General features: G+C 48.4%; 1 protein-coding gene across 32 annotated transcripts in view; it reads right to left on the minus strand.

The window, feature by feature from the left end:
* Positions 1–17444, minus strand: part of SCRIB (scribble planar cell polarity protein) — a 238659-nt gene that overhangs the window by 206553 nt on the left and 14662 nt on the right. For 30 of the 32 annotated variants that reach the window (XR_012157045.1, XM_073329722.1, XM_073329726.1 and 27 more), the window contains exons 2-5: positions 2835–2952; positions 2169–2247; positions 832–921; positions 4–60 (exon numbers count right to left, since the gene is read on the minus strand). Coding sequence is in view for 31 of the 32 variants with exons in the window: in XM_073329722.1 (XP_073185823.1) it covers positions 4–60; positions 832–921; positions 2169–2247; positions 2835–2952 (344 nt within the window). In the remaining variant the exon portion in view is untranslated. Of the gene's footprint in view, positions 1–3; positions 61–831; positions 922–2168; positions 2248–2834; positions 2953–8116; positions 9338–17444 lie in introns of those variants that run through there. The other 2 variants (XM_073329739.1, XM_073329738.1) reach the window with 2 other exon arrangements.

Genomic DNA, 17444 nt, shown 5'->3' on the forward strand with positions numbered 1-17444 from the left:
CACGTGGGGAGGGACTTGAGCAGGTTCTCACGCAGCTCCAGAGTCACCAGATTTGCCAAACTGCAAGAGAAAAGGGAGTGAGGAAGCCAGAATCACTAGGAGTGGCAGTAGGTGGAGCCCTTCAGGGACAAACTCGGATGCACAGACCCTCCCACAGGGCAGTCCTTCGTATACATGGGTGCATGGTGTACACCAGTAGCAGAAGTGGGCTGGGGTTGAAATAAAGACGTCCTCAAATTATCGGGGCTGATGGAGACTTACTATTAAAACACCATGGAGGATGCTGTTCCCAGTCCAGGGGACAGGAGAGAGATGGCATCAGCCTATGGAGCAGCCTGCATCCCGGAGATCAAACCTCACACACAAGGTGATGCCCTGCTCTGGGGGAAGGAAGGACATGCCCTCTCTGAGAGGGCCCTGAGGGTTCTGCCTAAGCACTCAGAGCTCATCATGCTGAGAGTCTTGCTGAATTGACTGCAGCTACTCGCAGGGGAGCAAGTGGTGTATGTGCAGTAGAGTGGAAGATGGTCTTGTGGGACTCAGGAGGCCTGGGTTCAATCCCTGCCTCCAGCAGAGACTCCCTGTGGGCAAGTCCTTTCCCCTCTTGTGCCACACTTACCATCTAGGACACAAGAACAATGATCCTGACTCAGCTGCTGGACTGTGTGGGGGATAACCTCATTAATGTTCCTAAAGCCACAAGGAGTTCAGATAAAGAGCTCTTTCCCACATGGTGTAGGCATCCTCCACGATGGTGGGGGTGCTCTCCTCCTGCCCACCCCACCCCCCTGCACTCCCCACACAACTAGCAAGAAGCATAAGTGCACTCACTTCCCGATATCACTGGGGAGGCTCTGCAGGGACACATCATTCAGGGCCAGGTGGCCCAGACTCCGCAGCTGGGTGAAGCCCTCAGGAAGCCTACGGAGGAAGCAGACTCATAGGACTGGAAGGGACCTCAGTAGGTCATTTAGTCCAGTGCCCTGCACTCATGGCAGGACTCAGCATTATATAGACCATCCCTGACAGGAAGTGACAAAGCCAGCACCGTTACAGGTTTGTGCACAAACAACCCCGAGTCCCCTCTGCCTCATCCTACTCCCTGAAAAGCTAATCCCTATCCCTGCAAACCTTTATACAGGGAGAGAAACTCACTGCGGCCCTACCCATTCCAAACAAACGACAATACCTACTGCCTAGATGCATTATGGGGGAGTCACACACATTGGAAGCAGTTCTGCTCCTGTCTGGCAAACCTTATGCTCACATACCAGCACCACAAGGAGGCAGCAGAGAGCTAACTCTGATTTAAAGGGGCACAGTCTGCAGAGGCCTTGGTGCCCACAAGGTACAATGGGTAGGGCAGGAGGAATGGGAGTGTCCATCTACAAAGACTGTAATGGACATTGGCGCACATCACCACCAAGTGGAAAGTGGGCACCTCGGACTCTGTAGTGGAGGGCAGAGGAGTCCCAAAAGGACACAGGAGTAAAGGCTACAAAGGCATCAGGATGGGACATGAAGGGAAGAGTCTCTCTCCGTAAAGTTCTGGGTAGACTCCCTGAGACCACGTGCTCAGCTCCAGGCACTGTATTAGCAGAGAGATGCTGACAAAAGGGAAGGAGCTCAGAGCAGTTCTGGGAACCAGCAGGGCTGAGTTACCAGAGGGACACCAAGAGCAGAGCACCTAGGGGCTGACAAAGGAACAACGCCACTTCTTTTAATAATAGGTTCTCATCTCTGAGGAGGGATGGGGAAAGGGTAAGTCGGGTGTAAGGTATGGAAACTATCAGGGGCAAGACAGCTTTGGAAGGCAGCAACAGGCTTTGGATCACCTCCAGTGTGGCTCTCAGCACTCTCATCAAACCTGCTGCCTCTGATGGTGTGAGGCGGGTGGTGAATCCAGAGGACGGCCATCTCCTAGGATATCAAAATCTTTTCCAAGGTGGGTACGCAGGTCGCCAGCCCTGAGAGTATGTTGTCCTTTGTCTCCCCTGGAACTGATTTTTACAGGGGGGTCACAGGCTTTGCCTCTTTCTATTTTAGTTCTACGGAATGTCAAATACGAGCTGCTGGGCAAGGCAAGCTGGAGAGAATAGGGTGCTTCCCCCTTCCTCACCCAATGTACCAAGTTCAGCCAGGAGAGGAGACTGCCTGCCCCTCCTTACCTGGAGAGGGGATTCCCACTGAAGTCAGCAATCTCCAGGGATTTGCAGAATTTGATGCTTTCAGGGATTTCTGGAATGTCTGAAGCAAAGAGGGGGAAAAAAAGACCCCAGTAAGAGCCAGTCACATGGAGATAAGAGTGTACGGCAAAAGCCCATCACATGGATTCATAGATTTCAAGGCCAGAAGGGACCATTGTGATCATCTAGTCTGATCTCCTGTGTAGCACAGACCACAGAACTTCCCCAAAATACTTCCTAGAGCAGATCTTTACAAAAACATTCAGTCTTTATTTAAAAATTAGCAGTGATGGAGAATCCACCACAACCCTTGGTCAATTGTTCTAGTGGATAATTACTATCACTATTAAAAACATACACCTTATTTCCCATCTGAATTTGTAGAGACAAGGGAGGCCCCAGTGAGAGCCTGTCACACAGTGGGAGGACGGAGACATGGAGACTCCATGGCACAAGAGCAACTCCCAGCAAAGTTCCCTCTAGGAAGCTCCTGAAGGGCACATCTTCCTTCAGGCACAGACACTGACATCCTGGTGACAACGGGTGGCCCATGGAGCAGTGCTCTGGGTGGGGCACTGGGGTGCTGGAAGAGCCTGGTACTGGTCTCCTGACAAGGCCCCCCCAAGTTCCCTGGCTGGTTGGCCTTACCATTGCGAGAGATGTCTAGCTCCACCAGCTGCATGAAGTTGGCCACCTCGGGGGGAAGCCTCTGAATCTCATTGTCACTCAGGCCTAGCTTGCGCAGGTTCAGGAGCCGGAAGAAAGGCTGAAAGGAGAAAGCAGCAACAGTTCCATAGGGGATCTCATCCTACCTGCTTACCCCAGCCCTACACAACTGCCAGCAGTGGACAGCTTCCTTCTGCCCAGGCCCCTTCCTGCAGACACGCCACCTCTCAAGGCTGCTGCTGCCACGCAGGAGACAAGCAATGTGAGACTGAGCAGCCAAGGGGGGGTGGAGCTAGAATTATCTGGCTCAATCCGTGTAGGGAGCAAGAAGCCGTAGGGACCAGCTGCTTAACAGACTCATTGGTGATCCAGAACAGGTGTAGGGAAGGAGTAAATGGAGTCATTAAGTGTGTCGTGGCCCCAACCCCATTATTCTACAGCCCCTTATCACCCCCCTCCCCTCTATGCAGGCTGGAGCTCCTCAGGGCAGGGAGCGCCTTTGCTTCTTTTGCAGGCACACAGCAAATCACAGGAACACTAATGCATAAGATGTCTCCATTAGTGAAGTCGCCAGTACATACCACACAGACATGGGGAAGCCAGCCCACATGTGTCAACAGAAAGGAGCATACAAAATGGCAGGTGACATGGATGCAAGGAGAGAGATTAGCAAGAGAGGCTATCAGCCTGTCTGGAACAGGAAGCCCACAAGCAGATGCAAGGGGATGCTGGGCACCACAGGTAGGAGGAAGCAGTTAAGGAGAATAAGGAAATTGTGGAGACACTACATGGTTTTCTACATCAGTCTCCACCTCAGGAATGTGGGGAGATCCCCGCCCCAGCTTTCATCTTCTCACGTGATGCAGAGTGTGCGCTCTCAGGGACTATGGTACTTGTAGAGTCCATGTCAGCTGCAATCTGCATATGTTGTAGGGGTCTGAGCCGCTCATTATAAAAGAGGAACAGTAACAATTCCTGGCTTGCCATCCCAGCTTACAGCTGATCCCAGACACATTTATCTAATTTCTCAAGACCTCCCATTGTTAGTCAGGGCCCAGCCGCCTGATCAGTCTCTTGATACATTTTATATACCTTCCCCTCTCAGGGTGGCACCCTGTCTATGGGACCAACGCCCTATTTTATAAACATTCTCCATTCTCTGGGAGGCATCTGGGTCCCAGGGACTAGGGTCCCCTCATACCAAAGGGCACCTGCTCACACTGTGTTCCAGCTGAGCAGGATCATGGTCTTAGTCCTGTGAAGGCCATGGACGGGTTCCAGCTACTGCAAGACAGGGCCACTCAGGAGGGAGGGAGCAAGCCAGCCTGGGGACTGAGCTGGTAACTGTACCTTGCTCTCCAGAGCTTTGGAGAACTATTCCCTGTTCTCTTAGGACCCTGCTTTGCTCTGCATGGGTACCAAAGAAATAAGCTACAGCACCAAAAGCACTAGGTGCTGGGCCATAATGTGTACTACTGTATAGGGCTAAGGCTGTATGAAGTTTCCATTCTAACTCCCTCACTTCAGGACATGGCTCAGCCCAACCATTTGGAAGTCCAAGTGAGAGACCACATGCACTGCCCCAGCGTAAACAATTCCTGTGACCAGTGCCGTGGAGGATAGGAGGGAAGAAGTATGCTGGAACTGGGGAGGGAAGCAAGCCTTGCTGAGGCAATCAGCCATTCAGGGATCCCCTTGAGACTGGTCAGGAGTATGACCCATTGAAAGCTGAACAGAGGCAGTAGGTAAGATGCAGGTTTTTGTCTCTATGGCTGTGTCTACACTGCCACTTTCAGCGCTAAAACTTTTGTCATTCAGGGATGTGAAAAAAAACAACCCCTGAGCGACAAAAGTTTTAGCGCTGAAAAGCGCCAGAATAGACAGTGCTTTATCGCCAGAAGCCACAGCTCCTGTTGATAAAGCTACCACCGCTCGTTCAGGGTGTTTTTTGTTTGTTTGTTTTTTTAAATCGCGGGGAGAGCTCTCCCACGGCGAAAAAGCATGTCTACGCTGCCCATGTCACAGCGCTGTCGTGGCAGCACTGTTGTGGCCGCGTCATAATGTAGGCAGTGTAGACATACCCTATGCTCAAAACGATCAGCTAAGGAAGACGGTGCACATGCACGTCTATAGAAAATTCTACTGACAGAAGGCAAGCCTCTATCATGAAAGATACTCATAGCCTGGACAGCTCACTACAACAAGGTACTTCTGAGACTAAGAGCTTACTTAGCAACATTCAAAAAAGGAGATTGGGAACACAGCTCATGAGTTAGACAGGGTGAGGCAAGAGGCTTTCCCTATAGGTAGCTGATTCCATCATTGTCCAGTAGGGAGTTTCTTGCAGCTGGTACTAGCCAGAGTCAGAGACTGAATTTTGAACTAGATGGGCTACAGGGCTGTAGCAATTGCTGTGTTCCCTGAATCACTGCAGAGACGTCAGGGACCACTTTCCAAAGGCCCCTCACCCGTTCCCACTGAAATAAATGAGACTACTTGCAGAGCAGGCTACTCACCATGAGAAAGGAGGACATAATTTCACCCTTGGTGGATTCTCAACACAGCCTCCATGAAGAGGCAGGGACTGATGTATGGCGTGTATTGCAAAGTGGCCCTAATTCCCGATTGGGGTCTCTGGACTCTACTGCAATATAAATAAAAACTACTCCCACTCTACAGCTATCTGCCTATGATTGTCAGACACCCTCGGAGATGGTAAGTGTCTTACTCAGGGTCACACAGGAAGTTTGTGGTAGAGGTGGGAACAGAGTTATGTCTCAGTCACTAGACTAAGAGCCACACACACAGAAATGACTTCTAATCTATGTAATTATTCTGTCTGCCCATAAGTCACGGGTGGGTACCCAGGTGCAGCAAGTGCAAGGAGACCTTTATAGTAGACCAGAAAACGGACCCAGAGGCTGACTTACCTAGACAGCTACACATGGGCCTGAGTTAGACCTTGGTCTGACCCTTCTTTACTAGGTGACCACCCCCACCTTCAGAATGGGTCATTGATATGAATGAGCCACACTGAAGGCTGCCAGGGGTAACAAAATCTGTTCAGTACGTGTGGTGAGGTGGCTGCCCCACACAGGTAAATGGAGGGTTAAAGCAGCCCTCAGGGAGACTACGGTGGGGACTCAGACCCTGGAAGAATGAAGCAGGTTGCTCCTTGTAGTAGATAGTCTGAAGCAGGAGAGAGACATCCTGCAGGCCCAGCTGAGGGAGAAACTGGGGAGACAAGACTGGAGGGGGGTCTCTAAGGGGGAGGGTGTATGGTGGGGCAGCTTCCCCACACAGGTGGATGGAGGGTTAAAGCAGTCCTCAGGGACACTGCACAAAACCCAACCAATGGAAGGAGGGCTTGTAGAGAGCCAATCAGGAGAAGGTTTGTTTGAACAGCCAATCAGGGCCAGGGAAGCCCATAAAAAAGAAGGGCTGCTCAACAGAGCAGAGTCAGTCTCTCCCTAGAGTGCAAGGGAGAAGGACCGGCTGCCTTAGAGTACCACCTTAGATAGAGCAGTGCTGGACAGGGTCAGGGGAGCAAAAGGGAGCTCCAGCCTGAGGACTGCCTGGCTGAGGCCCCTGATACAATGGGCCAGGAAGGGGCTAGGGGGAAGTGGCCTAGGGAAACAGGCGGTGGGAGTTGGAGGAACAGCAGCATGTGTCCACTGGCTATAGGGTCCCTGGGTCAGAGCCTAGATTAGTGGGGGGCCCAGCCCCCCTTTTTCCCCCCCACTTGCCACAGAGGGGTGGCCAGTATTTGGACTGCAGTTTACCCCTGAGGTGAGGGGCTAGACCGAAGGCTACAGTAGGCCGCAGCGGCAAGTGAATGGACTAGAGACAGCCGATTCCCCCAGAAGCGGGGAGAAAGTGGAGTGGGGCACAGCCTGGCTGTGCCCAGAAGACGACGCTGTGGTCCGGGGAATGTCGTGGGTCTTAGAGGTGGAGCAGAAGCGACAGCGGTGAGACACCACTAGAGGAAGGTGCACTGGCAACCAAGAGCTAATTCCCAGCACGAGGCACTGAAGTGGTGAGTCCGACCCCATCACAGTAAGATACCGGCCTAGTTCAGCACTGCATAGTAGAGAACAAGGTCTTCTGTCTTCTACAGAGGCCAGATAAGGGGGAGAAAGGTTATATGAAAAGCAGGGAGACAGTACCTATGCCATGAATGGAGCTGTCCACCCTGCTGGAGGGGCTGGGCTAAGGGCTCCCAGCAGCAGGTTTGAAATACTCCTCCTTCCTAGAGCTATTAGTTCAAGTCAGCTCTTCACAGTCAATAGGCCAAGACCTATGCAGTTTACTGTGTAGGTTTCTCAAACCAGACCTTAAGTACAGTTGCTTACGTATGTGTATTAGCGAGACAACAAAGCATTGCTGCTCATTTGCTAAGGCTGTACAGAAGATGTAAACTGCTTTAAGAGGAAAGGTGCCCATATAAATTTACAAAAAGAAAAGGAGGACTTGTGGCACCTTAGACTAACAAATTTATTTGAGCACAAGGTTTCGTGAGCTACAGCTCACTTCACTGGATGCACTGAATGCATCCGATGCAGTGAGCTGTAGCTCACAAAAGCTTATGCTCAAATAAATTTGTTAGTCTCTAAGGTGCCACAAGTACTCCTTTTCTTTTTGCGAATACAGACTAACACAACTGCTACTCTGAAACCTGTTTTATGAAGATTTCAGCAGGGTCATCAGAGGGGTGCCAAACTAGGACAAACTCATTGTACCTGAAGATTTTAAATGCACATGTAGGAGCTGACTCTGACACGTGGAACAGGGTGCTAGGCCATCACGACTTTGGATGATCAAACTCAAATTGCCAACTACTTCTCTTCAAGTGTTTCAAGTTCAATCTCACTATTCTCAGTCTTCCAAAAGCCAACAAATATAAGACAACACGGAAGCATCCCAGGTCAAAACAGTGGCACATGCTGGACTATGTAATTGTATGGTCTAAAGACATCAAAGATGTACATATCACCCTGTCATGCTGTGTGGTATGGCTTTCAACAATGAGTGCCAATCTCAGGTCAGGCTGTCAGAAAACAAGGAAGACTCCTCAAACTGGTTTATTTTCTATAATTAGATTTCACCAAGCCCATAACAAATGTGCACTCCTGGATCACTATACCAGTATTACCATGGAGTCACAGACAGTCCCCTTAGGATCTCCAGCCCACCTTACCACCCAACCAAACTAGACTTTGATATTGGTCACAATACCAAATATTGCATCACATTAGTTTACTCACACACCAAAGGGCCAGTCGCTTTCCCCAGGTCAAATTGGTACTCTGGATCTCACCAAAGACAATGCTGGAGCCAATTTCTCTAGTAAACTGACTAAAGGTTTATTAGCTAAGAAAAAGAAATGAGTTATTGAGAGGTTAAAGCAGGTAAAATACATTCACAGGAGAATCCAAGTTTTTAGATTAAAAGGGACAGCACAGATATAGTGATCTGCTAGTTTTCCATAAGCCTCTCAGGGTTCCCCAAAGTAATTTTGGGTCTCTCTGTCTAATTACTCAGTATTCTACCATTAAAGAATATCAGTTCAGAGATGCAGGATCATTCCCTTAAGCCAGTATTTATAGATCCTGTTCACAGAAGGCAAGCTGACAGGTGTCTTCACCAAAGCCTGGGCTTTTCCTCTGTTGACAGTGAGTAGGAAATGCAGTTTGATCTGTGAACTCAATGACCCATTCTTTGACTTTAGCCTTCTACTTCTTTTGCATTCACAAGTAATTTAGTTACAGTGACATATCTAATGCAATTGCCTGCCATTACATTCTTATGGGGATAGATAATAGAAGTATCATTCATTAGTATTAATGAAGTTCTAACGCCTGAATATACACACTTTGATCTAGGGCAGCAGTACTCAAACTTCATTGCATCGTGACATCTTCTGACAACAAAAATTACTACACGACCCCAGGAGGAGGGGACCGAAGAAGGAGCCCACCCGAGTCCCGCCACCACAGCTCCACTGCCCCAGGCAGGGAGGGGGGCCAAAGCTGAAGCCCTTCGGGGGCCCCGACCCACAATTTGAGAACCCCTGATCTAGGATTACTTAATTACAGAGACATACACAATGTAATGCAATAAGCAATCAACAACTTTATAGACAAGTAAAGGCAGTGCCATTAACGTTCCCTTTGAACTAAACTATCACAAGTAAATTGGTCCATGCATACTAATACACTTAACATTTCTTTGAAATTCACACACGTGAAATGACCTATAGCGCCAAACTAAGCTGGTCTGTCAGCGTCACACACCCGTTGTTTGAGAGATGTCGAATGCTGGTCAGACCATCAGCTTGTGAGAAGCATGATGTCACTACACTTCTCACTAGAGTGCCCCAAAAGATGCCTCAAACCACCAAAGAAGATCAATGTGACTGCCATTAAGGCAACCTGACAGAAGCTCAGAGATAAGAATGGCCATACTGGGTCAGACCAAAGGTCCTTCAAGCCCAGTATCCTGTCCTCTGACAGTGGCCAATGGCAGGCGCCCCAAAGGGAATGAACAGACAGGTTATCGTCAAGTGATCCATGCCCTGTCACCCAATCTAGGCTTCTGGCAAACAGAGGCTAGGAACACCATTCCTGCCCACCCTGGCTAATAGCCATTGATGGATCTATCCTCCATTAATCTAGCTAGCTCCCTTTTGAACCCCGTTATAGTATTGGCCTTCACAACACCCTCTGGCAAGGAGTTCCAGAGCTTGACAGTGCGTTGTGTGAAAAAATACTTTCTTGTGTTTGTTTCAAACCTGCTACCTATTAATTTCATTTGGTAGCCCCTTGTTCTGGTATTATGAGAAGGAGTAAATAACACTTCCTTATTTACTTTCTCTATACACGTCACATATAATACAGCATCCAAGGTTCTTGGCTTTGTCAGGTAGTAACACCAGGGATGGTTCGATGAGAATGACCCAAGAGAGACTGGCTACTGGAGACCAGGCACACTACCCACAAGTCCTGCATGATGGACAAGAAATTAACAAGAAAGGCGGCCACACACTGTCAAGCCACACATACATTACAAACCCGATTGAGGCAAATGAAGAACCACTGGTGGGAACAGAAGGCTTCAGAACTGCAGAAAGTGGCTGATAAGCATGACATGAAGGCCTTCTATAAAGGTGTCTGTGCTGTGTATGGCCCAAAATCCAGTGGTTCAGCCCCTGTCCTCACAGCAGATGGTAACCAGCTGCTCACAAACAAAGGTGACATTCTTTTGCGCTAGGCTAAGGACTTTGATAGTCTCCTGAACTGTCAATCCATTATGTCCAACAAAGCCATCGACTGACTCCCACAGCGTCCTGTCCTGGAGGAGCTGTCTGTGTACCCCTCTTTAGATGATGTTACCAAGACCATTAATCAGCTTTGCACAGGCAAGTCTCCAGGCCCTGACAGCATTCCACCTGAAGCGTACAAATGTGGAGGTGTTCACCTGGTCAGGAAACTCACCAGTATTTAAGACCATGTGGGAACAGGGTACCATGCCCCGGGAGTATAAGAAAGCTTTCATAATCTATCTATATAAAAGGAAGGGAAGCATACCTAGCTGCGAAAACCATTGTGGAATCTCACTGCTGTCAAAAGCAGGGAAGATCCTTACACTGGCTGTCCTCAAGAGACTCTTCTCTCCCCTAGCAGATTCAGTGTATCCAAAGTCACAGTGTGGCTTTCATGCTGACTGTGGCACTAGGGACATGATTTTTTGCAGCCCACCAAATACAAGAGAAAGCTCATGAAGAGAACAAGGACCCATGCATGGTGTTGTTCACCTAACCAAAGCTTTCTATATGGTGAAACACCTTCATAAATTCGACTGCCCAGAGAAGACGATTGCTGTAATCCGCTCACTTCATGATGGTCAGAATGATGGAACGTGGTGACTCAGAGGCCTTCCCCATCACCAATGGCACCAAACAAGGATGTGTAACGGCTCCCATCCTCTTTGCCGTTGCCTTTTCAGCCATGCTCTTGTTTGCATTCCAGGACTTTGACAGAGGTGTACACATCTGGTTTAGATTGGATGGGGTGGGGGGTTGGAGGGTCTATTCAGTGTTCAGCAACTCAGGGCCTTCACCAAGGTAACTGAACAACTGCTAAGAGAGCTCCCGTTTGCTGACAACTGTCCCCTCACTGTGCAGACACTCAACAACATTCCACTTATTGTGGACCGCTTTGCCTATGCCTCAAAATGCTTCGGTTTCACAATCAGCCTGAAAAAGACAGAGGTCATGTACCAGTCCGCACCAGACCACCAGCACCATGATCTCATCATCACAACTGACAACACACCCCTCAGTCACGGCAATTCTGCTACCTGGGCAATATACTTTCCAGCAATGCTATGCTGGATGAGATCACTCAGCACCTGGTCAAGGCCAGCTTGGCATTTGGCAGGCTCGCCCATAGGCTCTGGAAGGAGCATGGAGTCTGCCTCAGAACCAAGATAAAAATCTATCGCACTGTTGTACTCACCTCGCTCCTCTACGGCTGCAAGAAATGGACGTGCTACCAATACCTCAAACAGCTAGAGAGCTTCCACCTTTTCTGTCCAGGATCTATCTGCAACATCAAGTGGCAGGACAGGATCCCTAACACTGAAGTCCTTGAGAAGTGCCAAATCCTTGGCATTGAGAACATGCTCATCAGGGCTCAACTTCTGGGTCGGACACATGATCCACATGGAGGTTTCCTGTATACCAGAAGCGGTACTCTACTGCCAGCTGAGCACAGGAATTCGCTCTAAGGTTCGACCCATCCTCAGATATCAAGATACCACAAAGGCTAACCGCAAAGCATGCAAGATAGACATTAAAACCTGGGAACTCATTGCACTAGACAGACCCAGATGGAAAGGTCTGCAACATGAGGCTGTGTCCACTTTTGAGGTCTCTGCAAGAGAAGAGAACAAGCCAATGCCTCAAACCCTCCCCTCCAACTGCACTTGCATTTGCAAATCCAGGATCTGACTCACTTCCCATGTGAGAAGCCATAAAAATCAGTAAACCCATAACTTAAGTCAACACTAGCTGAATACTCCTCAGTCCAAGTGACAGGAGAATCCAACAATATGCCAGTAAAACTTTACCTGTCGACCAGGCCTTACAGCAATAGTTTTCAATGATTAAAGCCCTGTCGGCGTTGCTTCAGTAGTAGATCTGACTATAAATACAATGTTACAAAATAACTGTATATACTGTGTACATAAAATGTTTTCTCAATTCACAATAAAATGCAGTTTGCTATGCACTTGTCCTTATCCAATTAAAGTATCACAAAAAATTTCCACAGCAGTGGACAAGTATCAGTTCTGCACACAATTCCCATTTAGTAAAGAGCAGTATTTAATGATAGCACATCCATTTCTCAGAGTCAGAGCTGAACTTTATTTAAAAATATTTTGACAATAAACCATATAAAAATAAAAACTAGTTACAATGGCAGGAAATTGGGTTTTCTATTTCCTGAAGCAAGTCCAAAGCTCTCTCTAGTGAGCGCCATTAACTTCTGCAGCATCTCCGCTTCTGTTTACAAAAATTAAGATTGTAGGTCTTATGACTGCAAAGAAAAACATCTAACTGTGACCCAAGTGTAACTGATGCCATGATTTCTGCCTGAGTCTGCATATGGTCAACTCTGGTACTTCTGTCAGTGTTCAAAAGCTTTGCCAAGTTGTAGCATGTCAATTACTCCGCTGCAGCTCAGCAAAGCTATGAACCTAGGCAAATGCACTATTAATACAGCTCTATTCCTGAGACACAGTTTGAGATGTTAAACTACTGTTCAAAGGTGGGTCAGTCTAAAAATACTGTTTTCCCTTTTTCAAAACTGCAGTATATGGCTGCTGAGAAATGTAGACTACAAAGCCACAAGAGAGAAGGACAAACAGGATAAAGGCTTTTACTCAGAAGTGCGGAGCAGCAGCACCTCCCATTGAAGTCAACAGGATGTGCAAGTAAACAGCAAGTGCTCAGCGTTTAGCCTCTCCCAGTTAAGGCTGATTAAGACAACAAAATTAGCGTACACAGAAATAGTCTGAATTGTTCAGAGCTATCAGAAGGATGCAGACACAAGAGGGCAGAGTTAAGGTGATGCAAGCAACTCACAGTTCAGTATTTCCTGACTTCTGAGTGCTTAAACCTGTAACTTTAATGGTCTCAAATTTACTAAGGCAGATTTTACAATACATTCATTTGTGACACTGGAAACAGATGAACAATAATCAAGTATCAAAGGGGTAGCCGTGTTAGTCTGTATTCACAAAAACAACGAGGAGTCCGGTGGCACCTTAAAGACTAAGATTTATTTGGGCATAAGTGGGTTTTTATCCACGAAGCTTGGAGCTGAAAGTAACACAATCATAACAGCCCCTGTTTAAGTCAAATATTGGACTTGTTTCATTTGGCAGGCACAAAATAAGCCAACCGTGTGGCAGAACTACGCTGCATGTCTGTATAAGGTAGATATGTTCATGTGACATCTCTTCAGGATTATCTCAGCACCTGAGGTCACCAAAACAACATATCCTACTCCTTTGATGACCTGCATAGGATTGAAGTATTTATTGAGGAGCTGCAAGTGTGGGGTAATGACTGCATAATCATTACACAATCTCTCTCAGAGTTTTCTGCAGTGTGCCAAAGGAGTCAGAACAAATGCGAGATCAGGCTCACTGAGATTAGTTACCTACGTGTGCCCAGTGACAAAGGAATTAAAACAGCTCCAAGATAGGTGAAGGCAAATAGAAATGTCATAAAACAAGGTGGCCTTGGAGAAAGCTACTTGTCTTCACCTTCAAGATCATTAACATCTTATCTCCCCTTCCTATCATCTCTCATGCACTACTGAAAGGTCGATTCCAACGTCCATTGCCCTTGTTACGTTTTCAAACAAGCACCTTTGTGCTTTCTCCCATGCTGACACTCACACTTGGAAGAAGTTCCATCTAAACATCCACAAAACTAAATTATCCTCCTTCAAAAAAGAAGTAGATAAATTCATGGCGGATAGGTCCATCAATGGCCATTAGCCAGGATGGGCAGGGACGGTGTCCCTAGCCTCTGTTTGCCAGAAGCTGGAAATGGGCGACAAGAGATGGATCACTTGATGACTACCCATCCTGTTCATTCCCTCTGAAGCACCTAGCATAGGCCACGGTCAGGAGACAGGATACTGGGCTAGATGGACTTTTGGTCTGACCCAGTAGGGCCCTTCTTATGTTCTCCTTCAAAACCCTCCTTGAAACTGTCCTTTGCTGTGAGGCCTCTATAATACAGCCCCAAGATCACAGCCTGCTATGCTGACTGATACTGACTCACCATTTCCTTGTACTCCCCTGGCCATTGTCTCTTGTCTTATATAGTCTGTAAGCTTTTTGGGTCAGGGACTGTGTTTTCCTTTGTTTGTACAGCACCTAACTCAACGGGGTTCTGGTCCGTGACTGGGGCTCCTAGGTACTACAGTAATAATGTTACATGCTAAACCCAATTCACCATAGCCATCTGAGTACCGATATGGGAAACAGAGCATGAGATGCCCTATTCTAACTAGATACGAATGCTGAGGTCAAAGTTTTTGTGTGTGCGTGCATCCAAACAAACACAGGAAACAATACAAAAGAGCCACTGAATCTATATGAGAGATTTCTGACTGTCACCGGTCCAAAGTTAGTGCAGATCTTTTAGATTTAAGTCATTTAAGCTGTTCTGAAATTGAGCTATTGCAAATCACACTGCTCCTTACCACACACTATAAACCACAGTTTGGTCATGAAAAGTAAAGGAGTACTTGTGGCACCTTAGAGACTAACCAATTTATTTGAGCATAAGCTTTCGTGAGCTACAGCTCACTTCATCGAATGCATTCAGTTTGGTCATGAGTGTCAAGGGAGCAATCTTTAGTATTGTTTGAGTATCACAATACACCTCATTGTCAAAAGAACAAAAACCTTGGTGACAACATCTAACAAGCTTCCAGAGCCAGATACAATTGACACTGACAACATTAAAAAAGCTAAACACTAGGAAACTAGAACAGAAGAAATGCCAGGACAAGAATGCCAAGCAATTACCCTCCACCCCATTGCAAGTAGAAAGAATGTTAGATTCAAACTAGAATGCGGCAGGCCACCTGCCAAGGAAACAGCTGTATCAGCAGCATCAGTGTCACACCTCATGACACCTGAGGATCAGTACAATGAGAGGAACAGAAGACATAGAATCATAGACTATCAGGGTTGGAAGGGACCTCAGGAGGTCATCTAGTCCAACCCCCTGCTCAAAGCAGGACCAATCCCCAACTAAATCATCCCAGCCAGGGCTTTGTCAAGCCTGACCTTAAAAACCTCTAAGGAAGGAGATTCCACCACCGCCACTCTAGGTAACGCATTCCAGTGCTTCACCACCCTCCCAATGAAAAAGCTTTTCCAAATATCCAACCTAAACCTCCCCCACTGCAACTTGAGACCATTACTCCTCGTTCTGTCATCTGCTACCACTGAGAACAGTCTAGATCCATCGTCTTTGGAACCCCCTTTCAGGTAGTTGAAAGCAGCTATCAAATCCCCCCTCAGTCTTCTCTTCTGCAGACTAAACAATCCCAGTTCCCTCAGCCTCTCCTCATAACTCATGTGTTCCACTCCCCTAATCATTTTTCTGCCCTTCGCTGGACTCTCTCCAATTTATTCACACCCTTCTTGTAGTGTGGGGCCCAAAACTGGACACAGTACTCCAGGTGAGGCCTCACCAATGTCGAATAGAGGGGAACGATCACGTCCCTCGATCTATTGGCAATGCCCCTACTTATACAGCCCAAAATGCCATTGGCCTTCTTGGCAACAAGGGCACACTGTTGACTCCTATCCAGCTTCTCATCCACTGTAACCCCTAGGTCCTTTTCTGCAGAACTGCTGTCTAGCCATTCGGTCCCTGGTCTGTAGTGGTGTATGGGATTCTTCCATCATAAGTGCAGGACTCTGCACTTGTCCTTGTTGAACCTCATCAGATTTCTTTTGGCCCAAACCTCTAATTTGTCTAGGTCCCTCTGTATCCTATCCCTCCCCTCCAGCGTATCTACCTCTCCTCCCGGTTTAGTGTCATCTGCAAACTTGCTGAGGGTAAAATCCACAGCATCCTCCAGTACTTGTGGCACCTTAGAGACTAACCAATTTATTTTAGTATAAGCTTTTGTGAGCTACAGCTCACGAAAGCTTATGCTCAAATAAATTGGTTAGTCTCTAAGGTGCCACAAGTCCTCCTTTTCGGATTACTGACAGATATCCAGTACCCTGACCTCAATCCTATCCCTACTATTTAGTGCAATAGCACACAGGGGGCCCAGTGATGGATCAGAGCCCAGTAGTGCTAAGTACTGCACAAACCAAAAGACAGTTTCTGCCCCACAGAGCTCACAATCTAAGGCAGGGGTGGGCAAACTTTTTCGCCCAAGGGCCACAACTGGGTGGGGAAATTGCACGTAGGCGATGAATGTAGGGCTGGGGCAGGGGTGCAGAAGGAAGTGCGGGGTGTGGGAGGGGGTGTGGTGTGCAGAAAGGGGCTCAGGGCAAGGGGTTGGGGCGAGGAGGGGTCCAAGGTGTACGAGGGGGCTCAGGGCAGGGGATTGGGGTGTGGAAGGGTGCGGAGTGCAGCAGGGGACTCAGGGTAGGGGGTTGAGGTGCAGGAGGGGTGCGGCTGGGCGCTCAGGGCAGGGGGGTTGAGGGCTCAGGAGAGGTGTGGCAGGGGATTGCAGTTCGGACTCCGGCCCGAAGCCACTTACCTGGAGCAGTTCTGGGGTGGCAACAGCACGCAGCAGGGCTAAGACAGGCTCCCTGCCTGCCCTGGCCCCACGCCACTCCTGGAAGCAGCCAGCACCACGTCCCTGCAGCCCCTGGGGGAGGCAGGGACAGAGAGCTCCGCGCACTGCCCTCATCTGTGGGTATCTCCCCCAAAGCTCCCATTGGCCACGGTTCCCCTGTCCCCGCCCCAGGCATCGCAGGGACATGGTGCCGGCCGCTTCCAGGAGCGGCGTGCAGCACCACGGGGGTGGCAATCCCGCGGGCCGGATCCAAAGCCCTGAGGGGCCAGATCCAGCCAGCAGGCTGTAGTTTGCCCACCCCTGGTCTAAGGCTATGTCTACACTACACAACCTATGGCAGCGTAGCCCTGAGCACAGGTGCAGCAAATGCTAACAAAAAGACTACTGCCAGTACAGGAACGCCATCTCCCTGAATGAGATTAGCTACGCCCACAGAAATTCTCGTCCCTTGGCATTGTAGCATGTACACCAGGGGTTTGGTCAGCATAGCTCCGTGGCTAGGGGTTGTGGGTTTTTCACACCTCTGATTGACATAGCTATGCCAGCATATGCTTTGGGTGTATGGCAAAGCCTTGCTCCGTTTGCACTTTAATCATGGGTTGGGTGAGTCTCCAGCTCAAGCTTTGGCTAACAGTATTTGATTATTTGCATCAGGAAGCTGTAAAAGCAACCCCTGAAAGGAGTGGATACTGACTCCTGCTATAGGACCTTAGCCTTTGCTAACCCCAAGTTGCGTGGC

This window comes from Lepidochelys kempii, chromosome 2 (genome assembly GCF_965140265.1).
Source record: "Lepidochelys kempii isolate rLepKem1 chromosome 2, rLepKem1.hap2, whole genome shotgun sequence".
Taxonomy (NCBI): Eukaryota; Metazoa; Chordata; order Testudines; family Cheloniidae; genus Lepidochelys; species Lepidochelys kempii.